Raw genomic sequence first — 20,000 nt, 5'->3', positions numbered from 1 at the left:
GAAATTAAATTCCGGACGAATATTTCTGCTTGTACAGTATGTCCAGTTCGGTTCATTTCTTCATTCAGGCAAGTACAGTAGCCGGAGACAGGGGTGAGTGTGCACTTGACTATAGGCCACTTCAACTTGACCATGGGCGGCGAACTCCTTTTGAATTTTTCTTGTGTGTGCGTGTGCGCGCGCGCGCGTGTGTGTGTGTGTTTGTACCCGTTGTTTTTGCAGGTACCACCGGTGCAATTTCGAGGTCTTCTTGGGTAGCAACGGTGGTAAGTGTGTATCCTGAAACAAAACAAAAACTCACCGTGGACAGTATTTTGCTAACGCTAGCTCAACCTTTCATGAAGGAAGTGATTTGCAATGCCGAGTCGCGGTGTGAACAAGTCACCCGATAAGCTTGCGATTTACTCTTGACTCTCAAAATGTTGGGACGACTTCCTCCCCGTTAAAAGTCTCTCCTTTGCAATATCCTTGAGAAGGCCTGGGTCCTGTATGTGTTTTGCCTCAATTGAACCTTGTTGTGTAAGTCTTAACTTCCATTCACTTTTGCCTGCATCAGTACTGTTATGTGTGTGCTTGTGTGTCTGTATGTCTGTGAGTGTGTATTCACCTGTGTATGCCTGTATATAAGTGTGTGATGACACTGACGAATATCGGGTTTCCCCTTTCTCCCTATGGCTTGCGCATGTGTGTGTGTGTGTGTGTGTGTGTGTGTGTGTGTGTGTGTGTATGTGCATGTCACACGACGTGCCGTGCGCTTGCACAGGCAGCGGCTCTGCTGATGCGCTGGACCTGTCCAGTGCCGGAGCAACGGCCTCGGACACCGTTTCCAGTGCCGGCGCCTCAGCCGCCGCTGCCACCACCGCTTCCGCTGGTGCCATGTATGCCATGGCAGATACTCCCGACGTTGACCCGTCCAGCTCCTCCATGGTAGAGTTCTCCATGCAGCAAGGCATGCTTGTCAACTCATGCACAAAGGTAAGACAAAGACATTATTACAGTCAACTTCGCATATACCGTAAAGTACCGTTGATCCGCCCCCCACGCCATGTCGCTTCCCAGCTGGGTTTTCGGCAGGGGGCGGGAATTAGATCAAGGCTGTTAAGTGCAGTACGATGTACAACAACGTAGAGGATCAGACTCGATTTGCTGGATTGTACACATTTTCATCCTGGATTGGCAAGTATTGTGTACAGCAGTGCATGCGTCGGTTCAACATCGTATTTCGTTGTACACGTCGAAGTCGCTTCACAGGTAGAAAATCGACAGGGGCGGGAATTAGAGAGAGGGCGGGAATTAGAGAGAGGGCGGGAATTAGAGAGAGGGCGGGAATTAGAGAGAGGGCGGGAATTAGAGAGAGGGCGGATCAACAGTACTTTACGGTAAGGACACTCGGCGGTGTATCAGAAAAGTGTTCTTATTCGCAAAGTGTCCTTAAACCCGAAGTCTCGTTATATGTATTACAGATGGATGGGACTTTGCTCTGGTCATGGAAATTCTGTCGTTATTCGCGAATTGCCGTTATATCCGCAGTCGTTAATAGCGTAGTTGACTGTAAATGCTGTGTGTTGTTTTGGCTCGCTGTCTGTCTGTGTGCTAGTTTGTTAGTTGTGCGTTAGGACTCTGGTGTTCCTGTTCTTGTTCTTCTGTGTGCTCTTGTTCATCGTACTTCTGCTGTTGCTGTTGTGTGTGTGTGTGTACGTGTGTGTGTGTGTGTGTGTGTGTGTGTACATGCGTGTGTGTGTACATGCGTGTGTGTACATGTGTGTACGCATGTGTGTGGTTGCTTGCGTATACATATCTATCACGCGACAGTGGGAAGAAATCGTGGCGTTTCGCGGAGGCCACCGTTCGTTCTCTCCCATCGTGGTGATCAGGTGAGTGTGTGTGTGCGTGCGCGTGTGTTCGTGTGTGCGTAACACTGCTGGCCGAAAAAAGGAAACGCTCGTGGGAGTGAGGGTCCTTTGACCTGTGAATCGCACCGTTTCATTCTGTGCTGCCGCTTGAAGTTCACGACGGTGTTAGCTCTAAATCGTCTGTGTGTGTCTACCTCCCATCTCCTTGTGACCATGCAGGAATGATTCTACCAACGCCAACAATTTATTTGGCAACAGCTGTTGCTACTGCTACCAGAATATTATCTTCGATGTAAGTACCATCATCTTTCAATGCGACGGACCCCGCGATAGGCGGTCAGCCTTTGGGTCTTCCTAATAAAGTTATTATTATTTCGTAATACGTATTCGCATGCAACGACGCAAATCCACACAATTCAGTAGACACTTTTTCTATCAAACGTTTTCTTTCCCTTCTCTTCAGGATAGTACAGGGAATGTCGGAAATTAGAAAAACACATAACTATATAGAGAATGAAAGAAAGAAAAAGTCAACACTTCAACATAGGTGTTAAAAAATGATTAAAGTGTTAAAAACTCAAAAACAAACAGCTGCAAGTTGTAGACAAACACGTTGAACACATCAGGCAGACCCTGTGATTTGAGGCGAGCGATCGCTCTCGCGCGCCAGCGCGCCTTATTTTCTTGGAAGGTGCACTTTTTGTCGCGCGCCTGAAACTATTTTTGGCTGCATGTACGCTTTTCGGAGTGCAGCGCAACTACTACTGTACTATGACTAGTACGAGTGTATGGTGTCAAGTGCACTCATCGATCCGTGCGCAGGCCGGAACTGTGCCCGCTCGCGCTGTTATGAAACAGACTAGACAGTGAGTTAGTCATGTGTAGTGACATGCACAGTACTGAGTAGGCAAGTAACTGGTTCACTGCACGTACACTGTGAGTGTGACACAGGCACTGCACTGGCATGGCGCCCAGCTAGCCTGGCATGACCTCGGGGCATTTCACACGTCTGGATGAATGATTGCGGCTTGAACTAGTCAGAGCTGTGCCGCGTAGATCTACCACCACTCATGAAACACTCCAGTTCAACGGGTTTTACGGACCCCTGCATATGCAGCGCAGGGGTCCGTACAACCCTCTAAACTAGCGCCTGGCGGGTCCGAGTAGCAAGATAGACCGCAGTCTGACATAGACTAGTAGTTCTGGAAGTTCTGCTAGTGCATGCGTTGCAAGTAAATGCACCCAAAAGGGCCAAATGGCGCTTTCGTCCTCTTACTCTTAGAATAAAAGGCCAATTGGTCAACTGGAGTTGATCATACCAGTTGTTTTCTTTCCTTGCGACATGATCCCTTGCTGGTGATCTCCTGCTGCTGCTAGCAGTAGAAATGTCGAAAGGGAACAGTGTGCAGTTGTCCACTTTCCTCAGCTGGAAAGTAGATGAGGACATAGGCTTCAACTCGGCGAAGAAGGAAGGTAAAGAGCTGGTCGTGAAAGTGTGGTGCAAGTCGTGTGCGAAGTATTCTGACGTTATCCGGAGCGACTCTATGGCTGAGAGGTCAAGCGAAGGTCGATGCGTTGAGGTTTGTGGAGGGATCGGACTACATGACGAAGCACGCTGTCACTCGACATTTGTCTGGACAGGTAAGTGGTCAATTCAATGTCGAAAGTAAAGTCGATCGGACTCGCGACCATTCTCCTTGTTTTCTTCGCTTGTTGTCATGTAGGCGCATAGCATCGGAGTGAGCCATGCGAAGCTATTGGGTGACACCGACAAATCATCGTCGACGTCTGCATCAGGGAGCAAGGCAACACAAGCGCCTCAGCAGCCACGCATCCACACAGCTATTCTAGTCCAAGCGGAGGACGCATACGAAAAGCTCTTCCACACTGCATATTTAATGGCAGTTCACGGCCAACCGCTGTCATCTTTCAAGACAATGGTGGAAATTCAGAAAGCATCCAGAATTTTTTCTCTAAAAAAATGATATCAATAATGTGCTGTGTTGTTGGAGTGAGAATTTTTGGATCACTCTCCTACAGCTCGCCTGACACAGGCGAGGAGAGCGATAGATCACTCGCCACCTATTTTCAAATCACAGGGTCTGCATCAGGGAACACTTGTCACACTTTCACGAGGTGTGACACCAAACAACTGCAACGATAACACATTCTCCTTCTGTACACATAGTTCTGGATCTAGTTTACGAATATACAGAGCTTCTAACACAGCAAGATGTAACTTAGACCTTCCACGAGTCAAAATCGAAAAGATATCATCACTATACAACTTACGACAACTAGCACTGCCCGACAAATGACGCTTGATGGACGATGTCCGATCACTTAGCTCTGTCACCTTCGACGCCTGCCGTTGTTCTCTTCCGTTAGGCTTGTTTGGTTGGTTGCTCCGGTCCACACCTCCAACGTCCGTTGATTTCATGTCCGTTTTTGTTGATTTCATGGCCGTTTTCGTGTCACTTCTTGGTCTTCCTCGTTTCCTCTTGTTGATCGTTGTTGTCACTTCCATTATCGACGTATTCAGATCCCCAGTACTCCGTCTCTTCACCTTGCTTCTGGTAACTCTTCCGGTGTCTATGAGCTCCAGTGTCACATTGGGTGGTTTTCGAGACGGTCTCCCTCGCTTCCTCACGCTTGTCTGAGATGGGCCAAGCTCCCCGCCCGTCGAGGCGGAGGCGCGCATGCGTACATCTACACTGGACGCAGACAAAGGCGTTCCAGTATCGGACTGCACAGCACATTTTGGAGGACGGCCACGACCCAGTGGGCAAAATGCCTTTTTTTAGATCTGGAAAGCTGGTTTACCGAAATTTTCGCGCTACCGAACCGTTGAGTTAGGGAAATACCGCGATATTGCTCACCAAAAAACTCTCACTTTTACGGTCTTCTTCTTTAGTACAAACCGGGCTGGTGGAGGCAGCTGGAATAGAGTGCACACTGAGAATGCGCTGAGAATGCGCAGAGCGATGTACTCGATACGATGCGTGAAACTTCAAGTAACAGGCGTCCAGTCTTTGACCGTACTGAAGTGTGATTCCATTGGTTTTCATATCTATTGCTCGTCATGTATTCTGTTTCTCCCTGGTGTGTTTTATCTGTAGTTTTCCTTGAGCAGTGTTTCTGCTAATTATTTTTCCCTAGCCCCTTTTCACTTCCCTTTCGTCTCATCCACCCTTCCAGGAAACTCCCCCGATACGTGTCCATTTACTTTTGGAGAATCCTTCAAATAAAGTCTAAATGAAATGAAAATTGGGAGTTTGCACCTTCCAGTCCTGGTCTGACAGTGCACTGCACCATGTACGTGCGCGCAGAACTCTCATGCTGCATCATGATCTGTCCATGTCGTTGAAGTGCTCTCCGGAATGCTGGACGGGCTGGCCGAGCCCGTGCTGTAAATATACACAACTCCGGCGGCTATTTAATTTCGGCTATATTCGGCGCCGGCCCAAAACGCCGAAATTAAAACGCCGATGAAATTGTTCACATCGGCTTTGGTGGCCTACTAGTATTAAACCCAGTGCTGAAAATAACAAAATAAGTCGCTGCCGAAATGTCGAAAATCGTGGAATGCCGAAATGTTGTATATTTACAGTATTGGCAATGCTCGCTTGTGTACTGCACGCTATGGTCAGTCATCCAGCTCATTGTAAAGTGCCGATGTACAGTACCGTCGGTCGCCGAAGAACTGAGAGGTCAGCCTCCTAGCCTAGACCATTCTTATTTTCATGTATTACAGTCTATGCACAGTTGAGTTACCGTGTATACACTGGTATGCTGTGCGTGATGAAATTCTAGCCTGGCCGTTTGTCGGCGCTCCGTTCTTTGGCGCCCGACAACGCTGTATGGCCTGTGTCTCTAATGGACATTGTCTTCTCCTGTCTGTTGTTTCCCGTTTTTAGACCATCCGGCCGTCGGGTCACATAGCAACCGTGACTCTTTACCCGAGTGGGAGTTGAACTGCGTTCCTCCCGCTGCCTGGACTGTCCGAACCAGGAGGTCAGCTCGCAGCTGGCTTCTCTCTCTCTCTCTCGAACGACGGTGAATGGATTGTTCTGCGTGCCAGCTGTCCGTAGATACGTGTGTGTGTGTGTGTGTGTGTATGTGTGTGTATGTGTATATATGCATGTATGTGTGTGTGTATGTGTGTGTGTGTGTGTGTGTGTGTGTGTGTGTGTGTGTGTGTGTGTGTGTGTGTGTGTGTGTGTGTGTGTGTGTGTGTGTGTGTGTGTGTGTCTGGAAGTGCCACTCCTTGCTCCAACGGCATGTGGCGTGTCTTGTCTGCGTCTGCAAGTCTTCGTGAAGCGTAGTCTGCGTAGAGTTTCTAGAAACGCAGTTTGTTGCAGCACCCAAAGTCCTCAGCATGGACGGGTGTGGTTGTTACTGTTAGTGAATCCTTCAATCCTGGGTTTCACAGCTGTGCCATAGCGATAAGAGGCAACGCTCTTGTCTTTTTTCTGCTCGAGTGCCTCGTGCACAAGTGCATTGTGCATGCTGGTCGGTGCTGTGGTACGAGCATGTTCGCCACTGCCGCGTTCTCTCTCGCTCACACACACTCACTCACTCTCTCACTCACACACTCACTCACACACTCTCTCACACACACTCACTCACTCACTCTCTCACACACTCCTTGCTGTCTCTGGGGTCATGCAGGTTTCGTGATAATTATATCGCTAGACCAGACTTTCTCTTTCACTTTGTTTTTTATTATTTTTTTTATTATCCTTCGCTTTGCTGCTATAGTGGAATGGCCGGTCATTGAACTGTGGCCTCATCAAGAATATGTGTGATGCACTGCTACGCTGCGCATGCATTATACTGCATACTGCTAGGTTGCGTTGGGCAGGGCCCCATTCCCCTCAGCCCTGCCCGATGGGTGTGTTGGGCAGGGCCCCATTCCCCTCTGCCCTGCCCGATGGGTGTGTTGGGCAGGGCCCCATCCCCCCGCCCTGAAAAAAACATACTTTTCTAATAATTGTCGGTGCGCTACACGTCTACTACTCTCATTGTCGACGCTGCAACTATGGCACTATTTCAATTAGTTCATCAGTCATGAAAAATGTCCGTGCATATTATCGCAACCGACCTATCCCACTCAACCTACTCTGCTGCCATTCAAACTGGTTTATTGATCTACTCATACCGGCCCAAAACCTGTTTTTTTTATAATAATAATTATATTATTCTTATCTGATGATTTATTCGCCAAATTAGCCACCACGCTGCGTACTCTTTCACGCTTTGCCACTCGGTCCGTCTGTGGACGGCTGTTCTTTACATTCCCCTCCCTAGGTGTAGCGTGATCAGGAACTTCGCCTGCACGCGCGCGCACGCACACATAGTTTAAGCTTCAGCTGAGAAGTGGTCATACTCTCTTTGCTTCGCTCCCCCTTTCCTTTCAGGTTTTAAAACCAAGTGACCATATGAATATGTGCTTCAGAGTACTTGTACTTGTACATGCAAGTGCACTTAGAATTCTATCCGGACTCCTGTAGTCCGCTGCTGGTGTGCTAAATGGTGTGGAACAGGGAGTTGAAGTCGGAAGGCCGTTGATCGACGGTGGCCTGCATGCATTCTTTTCTCCATTTGCATGTGGCCAGCCAATGATTAGTGTACTGTATTGTCTTGTATAAAAGCCCGTCTCGCATACGACTAGAAGCCTGATTTTTATACACTGTCAGCATATAACTTAGAGCATGGTTTATTTATACTGGCATACGAGATACTAAAATTTATAATTGTACAGTCAGACCACGCATAACCGCACACATCCGTTTTCCACCAAAAAATATCCGGATAGGCGAGGGAACCGGATAATCGAACACACTGATACTGTATGTATGCATGGCATACTAGTATGCTGTAAATAGATGATACTAGTATGCCAAATAACGTGCAACTAGACTTGAGAGGGCATTGCACACAAGTTGCATACACATTATACTACAATGTGTAGAGGGTAGTCCCTGAGCTCTGCAGGAGTACAAGTCACAGGTACCCGTACAACTTTGAACTTTGTATGCAACTACTCTGCAATGCCCTCCCAAGTCTAGTTGCGCGTTATTTGGCATATCATCTATAATATATATATTTATTGGTAACCAACGATTTTCTTCCGGATGGTGAGGGATCCGGATAAACGAGGACCGGATAAGCGAAGTCTGACTCTAGTATGTGGTTCGAATCAGGGAGTACTCGTACATGTAGTAAAATACCCACTGGTAGACCTACTACTCCCTGTTCCCAAGCTTCACCTGGGCATGTGATCCATGCATGGCATTCCTGCTCTATCCAAAAAAGCATCAAATCATGGTTTTTGAGTGTGGTTTACTATTTAAGTGCTCCGAGGTGGTTAAGGAATTAAGTGTGTTTACCGGACTTTTCGCCGCCATTAAGTGGTATGGCCGGCAAGCTACCGGGTGGCCTGTCGCCTGGCGAGCTGCGGACCAGAACCGTCATTCTGACGGTCCCCAGTGAGTTTTCCTCGTATTCTCTAGAAAAGCGGTACGAATCAATGTACGCGGCATGTCAAGTCTCGGCTCCAGGATGTTGCCCGCTTGGAGTACAGTTTAGCGGAAGACACTGCAAGATCACCGTCCAGCAACCCACCGACTGTGACCACTTGATTCGCAAAGGACTGCAGCTTGCCGGTAAGGAAGTGAATGTAGAACCTCTGGCGCCATTGGTCACGACACTGCATGTACATGACGTCCCCCTTTTCGTGGCCTCACCGAAGCTAGCTTCCGTGCTCAGCGAGTACGGCGAGGTAGTCGGGGCGGTTACGTTCGGCACCGTGAAATTGAAGAACGGCCAAGTCTTGGCAACAGGCACACGATACGTACAGATAAAATTAAAAAAATCCATCCCAAGCTACATCAAAGGGAACACACCTTGCAGAATTTGGCATTCGGGACAAGTGCAGACGTGTAGGACATGCGGAAAGGCTGGCCACATTGCAAAAAACTGTGGTACGGCATCGCACGAAGATCGCACCCGATCAAATGAACCCGTACAACCTTCCGACACGCGTGCCCAAAACCAGACCAATGACAGCACCAGTGACCCTGGGTCACACGCAGATCTACGCACCCGATCCGGCCGACCCTCCCGATCAAATGAACCCGTACAACCTTACGACACCCGTACCCAAAACCAGACTAGTGACAGCACCAGCGACCGTGCATTACACGAAGATCAACGTATGCGATCAAATGAACCCGTACAACCTCCCGACACCTGTGGCCAAAACCAGACTAGTGACGGAACCAGTGACACCACAGCTACAGAGCAGACCCAGGACAACGACGACGAAGAGCATCTCCAAGAGAACGTACATGTAAATGACTCCCAGCATGCCCCTACTGCCCCCATCCAGAAACCTGAACCACCCAGCCATAAGCCAGTCAATTCTAGCTCCACCTCTAGCCACCCAGCTGGCGAGAAATCGAGTGTCCCCATCATTAACCTCACAAACGAAGCAAGCCAAAACTCAGCAATCAGAACCGCAAAACGAAACAGACTGGAAGCAGGAGAAATATCACCAGACGAGGAAGTTTCTCTTGCCAGCAAACGAACAATGACTACTCAGGGCCCCGGGGTGGGTCAATAATGTTCACACCACCGGTCCACCATCTCACTAGACTTTAGTTATCCCTACATTACAATGACCCCTGCAAATCACGTCCCGTACAAATATCTTGACAACTATCACTAATCACCCTCACCACACTGAATCCACATGCTCCAATTTTCCAGCCGACGCGCTACTGTGCCTGCACCCCCACTGGCCCCAGTACTTCTCCACCAACCCGCTTGAAAATCGGTCAACTCAACTGCCAGAGTGCTGTCAAGAAACTACACACGATAGAACATCTGCTCATATCGCAACAACTTGACATCCTCTGCCTTACTGAAACGTGGTTCAACGCCAACCACTCGGAGGCACACACAGCTATCCCTGGCTACAACTGCCTGCGTCGAGATAGACGATTAAACTCCGAAACCGTGGTTCGTGGTGGTGGTGTGGCAATCTACTACCATCGGACATTGGAAACTTACATCAATAGGTGCAAATCACTTGAGTGTGATCCACCTTTTGAGAACATCTGTGTAGATATCAAAGTCGGTAAACAGCAAATCATTGTGTATTGTTTCTACCGTCCTCCCCATCAGAACATCGATGCATTCCTGGAAAAGTTCACCGCATCAGTTGGTAGTGCTCTGAACGCACGCAAAGCTACACTCGTTGTTTGTGGAGACTTCAATGCTCACTTGAACTCTTGGTTTCAGGGAACTCAGAACTCTGTAGAAGGTGTGAAGCTTCAAAAAATCCTTGATGACTTGGGGCTCCATCAACTTTTACTTAACCAAGCCACACGCTACTCCGCCTCAGGACAAACGTCCTCTCTTCTTGACCTTGTCATGACGAACAACTCGCCTAGCATATCCGACATGCGTGTTCTTCCACCAGTAGCTGACCACTGTCCAGTTTTGTTCCAATTAACTACAGACATAAGACCCCAGCGAACACGCACACATGTCACCAGCGTTTACGATTACGCCGCAACCGACTTTCGGGCCCTCCGCTACCACCTGTTGAGTCTCCCTCTTTATGAATGCGTGCAGGGTGCCACCTCGCCAGACAGTGCTTGGCAAGCATGGGAAAGCTACTTCATCGCCGCAGTTGCCAAGTATGTTCCACTTAAGCTTAAACAAAAGCAGGAACATAAGAAGAACCGCAGACCATGGTTCACGTCACACCACCACAAACTATGGAAGACTCGCAATCGTCTCTTTAAGCGAGCCAAGGCCACCGGACGCCCAGAGGACTGGACTCTGTATCGTTTTTCTAGAAATGCATTCACTTCCTCTCTGAGGACTAGCCAAAAACACTATTTCCGTCAACTCGGATTCGACCTCCTAAAGAAACGCCAATCCGCTACTTGGTGGAATCAAGCAAAATCCCTCTGTAATATCAACCGTCCCAAACAGTGCATCCCAGCCCTCCTTGACGACAGTGGTGTGCATGTCGTAGAAGAGACAGGAAAGGCAGATCTGCTTTGTAGCCACTTCGCAGCGCAGTGCAGCCCGCATCACAATATTGACACCAACAAGCTGGATAATGCTCTACCCATGCCAGCAGATCCCTTCTGCCTAACACCTATACGTGAAAAAGACGTATTTGAAGCTCTACGCAAATTGCCCACTCGCAAAGCGTCAGGAGGGTGCATACCCAACAGGCTGCTCCGAGAAACCGCATCAGTAATTTCCAAATCTGTCACCTCCCTTTTCAACATTAGCATAACTTTGCACACCTTCCCAGAAGCGTGGAAGACTGCCACCGTCATCCCAATCTTGAAGAAGGACAGAGACAAACATCTACCCACAAATTACCGTCCGATATCTCTGATACCCGCTCTTGGGAAGCTACTGGACCACTTCGTGAACCTGCAGCTAACCAATTTCGTATTCATGAACAAACTCATCTGCAGACAGCAATTTGGTTTCGTACGCAATCGCTCAACAACCGATCAGCTCCTTATGCTGCTCGAGAAAGCCTACAAAGCTATGGACAAGAAGTCGTGCTATGATATCGTCTTCTTGGACTTTAGCAAAGCTTTTGATCGGGTCTCCCATCGTGTCCTCGTTCACATCATGCAAAACCTGTGTACACCAGAGACTACGGAGTGGTTCTCCAGCTATCTATTCAACAGATCAATTGAGGTCAAGATTGGTCTGGCTACATCCAACCAGCGAAAGCTGCACTCTGGGGTTCCCCAAGGATCCCATCTAGGACCAATGCTGTTTGTGCTGTATGTCAACAGCCTTGCCAGAGCAGTACGGTATTGTGACCTCTTCCTTTTCGCTGATGATACAGCGGTAGGGAAGGAGCGAGTCCCCACCTGCACACCCACCGAGCTACGGAAAGACCTCACGTCTTGCTCGACGTGGGCGAATTCCGTAGGTGGCCAGTTTAATGGTTCCAAATCTGCATATTTGTCAATCCATGCGAAGGCAACATCAATGCCACCTCTTCCGTCGCCGCTACAAGTTTCAACAGCTGACGTCCCAAGTACACAAGAGCACACACATCTTGGCGTATTACTCACGTCTACCCTGACATTTTCGCCCCATGTTAAGAACGTCATACATTCCTTCCGGCAACGAGTTTGTCTGCTGGGATTTATGTCCCACCGTCTTCCGGAGAAGGTCATTTTCAGTCTCTACTGTGGGTATGTCAGACCCCTGCTGGAGTACGCCTGCCCAGTCTGGACATTCTCTCTGACACAAGCTGAGAGAACTTGCATGGACAGACTGCAGGCGCGCATCAGCAGATGTATCCTCCGCAGTCGAAACCTTGACTGGCACACACCCAAAGAGAACTTGTTTAAACTTTCTCGTCTGCAGTCCCTTTGTTGGCGACGCCACATCCAGTGTCTCTGCACAGTCCACCACATCCTTCACGTCTGCCCTGATACCCTTGATGAATTTCATTACACCCTCAGTTCCAGTCCACGCAGACCTTACTATTTATTATTTAAAACCCATATCAACACATACTCCCGTCAACATATGTTATTCCATTGTCTATCCGTTTGGAATTCATTACCCACGTGTATTCGGGAGATTGAACACCCCCGGCAATTCCGTACATCCCTCATGCAACAATTTTCTACTTGTATGTATTCTGTTTCTGGTATACCCGCTTTCTCCCGACAGTATTGATTAACAAGCCATACACTGCACTCATCTCCTTTCCTCTCTCTCTTCCTCCCTTTCCTTAAACAGTACACAGGAGAGCCCCTCGATAGGCCTCTGCGGCCTTTGGACAATCCTTAAATAAAATCAATCAATCAATCAATCAAATGATAGTGGACTGTGAAAGCAATGCAAGGCCAAGGAAGCACGTGTGTTGACTCCCAGGCTCAGCTAGCCTAGCTCGTACATAACCAGGTTATGTACTCTGCTCCTGCTGCCAGTACAATACAAACAACTGCCTGTAAATCACTTGAGCGAAAAGCATAATAACGCATTGCACCACAAACACATCAACTGGAAATTCAGTCAGGACGGCACCAAGAGTACATACTCTTGATATTAGAAGGTTACGTACTCTGGACTTGGCACCTTCTCGCCAGAGAATCGTAAAATATTTTACAACTACTTTCTTACACAACGCAAACAGTCATCCAGTACAGACCTCACCCGTGAGTCGCAAGTATAAGTCGGCTAAGACCAACTTCCTAGATCGCACCAGCAAGCAAAGCCTCACAGACATGCACATCACAATGGCTGTAACATGACACAGCCAAGAGAACACACACCTTCTGATTCCACCCCAGAACCATGCACAATACACAACCAAGAGTACACACGCTTTCCGCCTCCATGCACCCCAGAGCCATGCACAATACACAACCAAGAGAACACACGCGTTCCGCCTCCATGCACCCCAGAGCCATGCACAATACACAGCCAAGAGTACACACGCCTTCCGCCTCCATGCACAATACACAGCCACCAGCACAACGAGATAGGCACGAAGATCAATCAATGACCATCAACACGCAATCAAGCACCAGGTTCATGTACAGCAGAAACTACACACGTGTGCACACTGCAGGTGCGCAACACGAGCGCACAACTGTATTGTTGTTGTCATCGTCGCAAAGCAGCAGCAGCAGTAAATAAATATGAACTAACACGCAATTACGTACTAGGTACAGGCAGAAACTACACATGTGCAGCAGCAGCAGTAAATATATATGAACTAATCAGTCTCTCCGATTCTCTCCTTGACGATAGGCTGGAGGTCCTCCCAGAGTTTCTGCAGAGAGACACACAGACACGACAGAGTGAAACGATAGATATGAAGCATTCTTGCAAAGAAATGAATCAACAAAAGGAAAGACATAATATTCGAATCTTATCAAGTAAACTAACGACCGAGTCGCGGCGTGGAGAAGCCCTCCGCCTGAAAAAGCGCACTCGCTGCCTGTTGTCAAGTCGTATGCAAGTTGGCAAAGCATAAGTCGAAGCTCGCTGTACAGTGTGCATGAGCAGGCTGTAATGTGCTGTCGAGTTCAGTGTCCGCGAAATCTGTGGCTAAGGTGAATAGCGCAACTGTGCGTGAAAATGCGAGCATTTCGACACACACAACGTGCTGTGGGCGTTGGATAATTAGAGGCTTTCCCCTGGCATTTCGGGGTTAGAATTATCAGGATTCCACCTGTGGTACCTATAATGAGAGCGACACAGATACATCTTATTGTTAGATTGGCAGCATGAAACAAGGTGGAGGACACTGTGTTCGGAAACAGTGACCTTACTACCTTTTTTAAAAAATATTAAAAAAAAATCTAATACTAGTTTAGAATTATAGTATTAGATTATGATACCATGTATGACTGTGTGCGAGAAAGCGACAGGAACACACGTGCAGCGCAGTATACACCACTGTAAAAAACATGATACAGTCGTCCCTCTCTAATCCGGCACTTGTTTATCCGGAACCCTTGCCAACCGGCGCACTTTCTGACGAAACCGATTTTTTTCGTTCAATTCCTACATCTTAATCCGGCATTTGAATTCCGCCTCCGGCAGTGACTTTTTGAAACGAATCGCTCAAACTGCACGTAGTTTGATTTCATAATCCGGCAGTCGTAAATCGCGTACCGTAAATCGCGTACCGTAGAGGTGCACTCCTTGCCAGGCCAGGCTACTCTTCAGAGTTCAGTTCAGTTGACAACTGTACTCAACCTCGCGCGGGAGAGTTCAGTTCGGTTGGTTGTTAGGACTTTTCCGAACCCTAGCTCAATTTATACAAAGAGAAAGACCAAGGAACTACCGTAAAGTACCGCCAGAGCGCCCCGTCTCGCCAGAGCGCCCCACCTTGATTTTACAGCCAGAGAAAGGAAAATCGTATGGCAGAGTGCAACGAAGTGTGTACGATGTGAGAATCTTAGTGTACTAAGGTCACACTTGGCAGGTTTTTGTGTGGAGCTTGTGCCCTCTTGAAGGTACGGATAGACTGCATAACGTGCAATATGTGTACAAGGTTCATGTCGTATGGCCTACAGACAGCAGACCACCTCCACAATACGACCACGAAAGGATGAGATGGTGGGGCGCTCTGGCGGTACTTTACGGTACAAGTAAGTTACGCTATACTGTCCACCAAGAGTACATGAAAACCGGTTTTCATGTACTCTTGTGTCCATTAACACCACCAGTTACTAAACAATCAGCTCATGCGATAACATTGCACCACACTAGGGACCTTTCGCACCCCGCGTACGGATACGAAACGAATGCTGATTCGTCACCTGGGTTCGAGGATTCGTCAAAGTCCCTGCGGAGAACTCGTTTTCACGAATGGAAGCCTCTTCATTCGTGGCACGCTCCGAATCCGTCAGGTACACATTTATTTGGATAGGTACGCATGTTTTGCAAGGTACACATTTTTCCCTTGATTCCATGATCCATGCACGTGTGCGTGTAAAAACCCGTACGCCAAGCTACCGGCGCCCGCGGCCGTATTCGTAGTTGCCATGCACATTTGCATGACGACTTGCGAAACCTGAAATCTGTTTTCAACGAAACGATTACGAGCCGAATCAAACTTTCGTTTCGCATTCGTTTCGTAGCAAATGCGAAAGGTCCCTATTGACCGACTCTACTGACGTTCTACAACTAACTACAACGTTCGACCTGCATGATGTCGACTGCTTGCGTGGCCTTCTCAAGAGGGTCAATGTTGTCCAGGAGACAACGGCTAAGCAGTCAACCATACTTTCTTATTTTAGCAAGGAGTAGTGTCCTGCCAATTTTCAGGTGTGTGTGCATGTGTGTGCAAGAGTACATGTGAACATGTTCTCTGTTTTACTTTATCACTTTATCACTGTGTATATTCCTGGAGAACAGTTGAGAATATAAAGCCGTGCACCAAATACTTGGGTCGACACGGAAAAACCCTGCGTTTTGACATAATACATGCATGCAATTGGGTAGGGCCGGGTCAGAGGGCAGGATCCAGCACCCTCGTTAATCCAGCAGAAAATGCCGTAGCAAAAGGTGCCGGATTAGAGAGGGACGACTGTAGCTCTGTGAAAAATAATCGTTGGACGTTGACAAAAGACGGCATATAGGACAGGCGTGCAAGAATGGACTTGGATGGTGAGTTAAAGGATAAATTTGTAGAAGAAAAGAATTTTTTTGTGATTGTTCAGTAGCTGGTGGTGTAAGTGTGCATTATAGCATAACTTGTAGTTCCTTGGTCTTTTTTCTTTTCTATAAATTTATAGGACAGTGGCGAGCAAAGCTCTCCAGTGGTACTCGTGCGTAGCGATACGACCGATGCTCCAAGGCTACGCGGCGCCAAAACTCAGAACTCCCTCCAGCGCCGTGCATACTTGCAGCACAGCAAGGCGGGCGGTACTCACACCGGGCTGGGATTTCCCTACGCGTGACGCACATCTGTATCTCTTCACTGTTGAGCCCGTTATCCCCGGGTACCTTGGATTGATAGGGGACAGCCTTAGTTTTCCAGAGAGCCCAAGATCGTTAGAACCGGCAAGTGAGGTTACAATTTTTTCGGACGAGCCGAGTCGATCTATGGTGCACCATTGCGCAGCTACCGGGAAACCTGGCAAGTTTTCGCGTCACACTCCGGGATTGAAAGGGCATAACGGTGACCAAGTAAGGGTCGTCCATAGGTATCGAACTTTTTTTAAGAAAACGATTTTTCCGTGCATGTAGAAGTCAACATTTTGTACGTTCTGAGAGGGCGGAAGGGGTTGGGTCTAAACTAGGGCTCAAACGGTCACGGTTTTAGCCCCAACGGTTAACTGCTAAGCTAACGGTCGGTTTAACGGTTATAACCTATAAGCCACGGCAATCCTGCGGACTCTTTTTTAACCGTATATTTGACTAGACTTATTCAAAAAATGTACCCTATTCAGTACAACGCACACATGTATATTCTCTTGCATGCTCATTCATACATACTCTCACACGAAGAGACCAGATATGGCCGAGTTGACAGCCCAGAAATTGCGTACGCGTGCGACAGCCTGCGAAAGTGCATACTTTGCAACGACCTGATACTTGAAAAATTGACTGAAAAGTTACTGCGTAACCGTTATCTTTATCGGTTAACCGTTAATTCTTCGTAACCGGTCTGCAACCGGTTAATCGGACTAACGGTTTGAGCCCTAGTCTAAACTAAAATAATTCGTTTGGTGAAAAAAAGTTCAATGCTTACGGACGGCGCCTACGTGTCCATAACTACCCAGAATGCAAAACCGACGATAGGCAGCCCTCAAGACTCATTTTCAGAATGACGTCATTTTAATGATATAACCAGCTTCATAACTAAAACTATACAATCAGTCATACACATCCTCACAATACACTCACACATCACTGAAAACGAATAAAATTATTATCCGAATTTTCGGGCAAGGTCCACCAACCAGCTTTATACGTGTATTTTGCCTGATGATTGCGTAAGCATGAAAATCAGAGTAGCTACAAACTAGCCTGGCTTGCCCTTGTTGTTCTGTGTGTGCATTTTAGACACAGGGTGGAGTGTAGCCAGCTCTATGCATGCATTTTAGAGACAGGGTTGAGTGTAGCCAGATCTGTGCATGGATTTTAGAGACAGGGTGGAGTGTAGCCAGCTCTGTGCATGAATTTTAGAGACAGGGTTGAGTGTAGCCAGATCAGTGTGTGCATTTTAGAGACAGGGTTGAGTGTAGCCAGATCTGTGTGTGCATTTTAGAGACAGGGTTGAGTGTAGCCAGCTCTGTGTGTGCATTTTAGAGACAGGGTGGAGTGTAGCCAGCTCTGTGTGTGCATTTTAGAGACAGGGTTGAGTGTAGCCAGGTCTGTGTGTGCATTTTAGATACAGGGTGGAGTGTAGCCAGCTCTGTGTGTGCATTTTAGAGACAGGGTGGAGTGTAGCCAGCTCTGTGTGTGCATTTTAGATACAGGGTGGAGTGTAGCCAGCTCTGTGTGTGCATTTTAGAGACAAGGTGGAGTGTAGCCAGCTCTGTGTGTGCATTTTAGAGACAGGGTTGAGTGTAGCCAGCTCTGTGTGTGCATTTTAGAGACAGGGTTGAGTGTAGCCAGCTCTGTGTGTGCATTTTAGAGACAGGGTGGAGTGTAGCCAGCTGTGTGTGTGCATTTTAGAGGCAGGGTGGAGTGTAGCCAGCTCTGCGCATGGATTTTAGAGACAGGGTTGAGTGTAGCCAGCTGTGTGTGTGCATTTTAGAGACAGGGTGGAGTGTAGCCAGGTCTGTGTGTGCATTTTTAGAGACAGGGTTGAGTGTAGCCAGCTCTGTGTGTGCATTTTAGAGACAGGGTTGCGTGTAGCCAGCTCTGTGTGTGCATTTTAGAGGCAGGGTGGAGTGTAGCCAGATCTGTGTGTGCATTTTAGAGACAGGGTGGAGTGTAGCCAGATCTGTGTGTGCAAGGTTGAGTGTAGCCAGCTCTGTGTGTGCATTTTAGAGACAGGGTGGAGTGTAGCCAGCTCTGTGTGTGCATTTTAGAGACAGGGTGGAGTGTAGCCAGCTCTGTGTGTGCATTTTAGAGACAGGGTGGAGTGTAGCCAGCTCTGTGTGTGCATTTTAGAGACAGGGTTGAGAGTAGCCAGCTCTGTGTGTGCATTTTAGAGACAGGGTTGAGTGTAGCCAGATCTGTGCATGGATTTTAGATACAGGGTTGAGTGTAGCCAGCTCTGTGCGTGCATTTTAGATGCAAGGTTGACTGGCAGTCTGTACCCAATGCTGTTTTGTGTACAGTCAGTCATATTACATCGCGAAAAAGGGCATGCTTCTGAAAGTGAGTCGTGACGGAGGTTCACGCGGAGTTCGACACTCTAGCCTAGGGACCGATGCACTCTTGCTGCTATACTTTTGCCATCAGTTGGGAAGTCAGGGTCACGTCATGTCTAAACTCGCACAGTAAAACCTGCAACTAACGCCCACCCCTTGGGGCCAGCGAAATCGGTCTTTAGCGGCAGGTGGTCCTTAGTTAGAGGTTTACACCGCACAACCATAATGAATGTGAGACCGTCCGTGCGTGGCGAAGTGGTCGGTAGTACCAGGCTGGTCGCTAGTCACGGTGGTCTTTAGTTACAGGTTTTACTGTATTGCGCTGCCCACTGCGCGTGCTGATGAGATGAATGCATAAGTGCAGACATGCCACCTGCACACGTGCACATGTATGCTTTTTTTAAAGTTTTAATTATGATCTCCGCTTACTTCATGGTACTTCGTGTACAATGCTAGGAAGAAACCGTTAGGGTAATTGCAAGTACTACACTTCCTTAGCTGGTTGTGTTCTCAATACAATTATTGTATAGCCCGTTGTAACGCGGACGTGCGAACTTTTACTTGTTTTACACTGGAACAAACGAATTTATTTCCACCAGTAAAAAATCTCGACCACCACTCTACGATCAGCATTGATCAGATTTGGCTTTAGGTATTAAGAGAACTCAATAAATAATTATTATCAATTGGGCACTGATTAGTTTCATGGTATGACTACGTGTGCGCGAACGTTGCTTGTTTGCACAACTCAAAAATTTAATAATTGCTGTTCTTCATAGTTGCAGCCCAGTTCTACGCAGACGTACCCGAATGCCAACGTACATGTATGTAACAGATGGATTATGCCTAACAACAGGTTACAGGCATGAAGAAGCAACCACCCACACTATAACCATGATAACCCCAGTTGTGACTGAGGGACTAAACTAGGTGGACAGCAGCAGACCCACTGAAGGATAGTAAAGCACTTACGCCCTTGTTTCTCCAGCGGAAAGCCTCATCGAAGGATCTGCCGAAACCTGCTTCGAATGCGATAACACCGACCATCATGGTGACGCCCCACTTTCCGAACGTTCCGAAGAGGGTTCGGTGCATAGACCGAGAGACGAGGATTTTTCCATACACTGAGTCCGCCATGATAGCTGTTTCCTCACAGAATGGAGCTATGAGTGTCAAGCACACTGTGACTTGTTGTACTTCTTTTCCAAGCAACAGACTTTTGTGTCGAGCTTGCTTGCGGCGCGGCACGGGGCTGATGGAGAGAAAAAATTACGCATCAAAATGATTGTTCATG

General features: G+C 47.9%; 1 protein-coding gene and 1 long non-coding RNA gene across 2 annotated transcripts in view; one reads left to right on the top strand and one right to left on the bottom strand.

Moving 5' to 3' along the window:
* LOC135828935 (PHAF1 protein CG7083-like) overlaps window positions 1-7,379 on the top strand; it is an 18,921-nt gene extending 11,542 nt beyond the window's left edge. Inside the window, exons 11-15 of the mRNA XM_065341368.1 lie at window positions 223-266; window positions 764-975; window positions 1,813-1,874; window positions 2,073-2,145; window positions 5,771-7,379. Of these exons, the coding sequence (XP_065197440.1) occupies window positions 223-266; window positions 764-975; window positions 1,813-1,874; window positions 2,073-2,145; window positions 5,771-5,827 (448 nt within the window). The 3' untranslated portion in view covers window positions 5,828-7,379. The remainder of the gene's footprint in view (window positions 1-222; window positions 267-763; window positions 976-1,812; window positions 1,875-2,072; window positions 2,146-5,770) is intronic.
* Window positions 7,380-13,405: 6,026 nt separating this feature from the next.
* The window catches only part of LOC135828431 (uncharacterized), a 6,872-nt gene continuing 277 nt past the window's right edge, over window positions 13,406-20,000 (bottom strand). Inside the window, exons 1-2 of the long non-coding RNA XR_010555664.1 lie at window positions 19,679-20,000; window positions 13,406-13,698 (exon numbers count right to left, since the gene is read on the bottom strand). The exon at window positions 19,679-20,000 is cut by the window's right edge and continues 277 nt beyond it. This is a non-coding gene — a long non-coding RNA (uncharacterized LOC135828431). The remainder of the gene's footprint in view (window positions 13,699-19,678) is intronic.

The sequence above is a fragment of the Sycon ciliatum genome, chromosome 12 (genome assembly GCF_964019385.1).
Source record: "Sycon ciliatum chromosome 12, ocSycCili1.1, whole genome shotgun sequence".
Taxonomy (NCBI): Eukaryota; Metazoa; Porifera; class Calcarea; order Leucosolenida; family Sycettidae; genus Sycon; species Sycon ciliatum.
The sequence above is the reverse complement of the archived record's forward strand: the minus strand, read 5'-3'. Positions and strand labels throughout refer to the sequence as shown.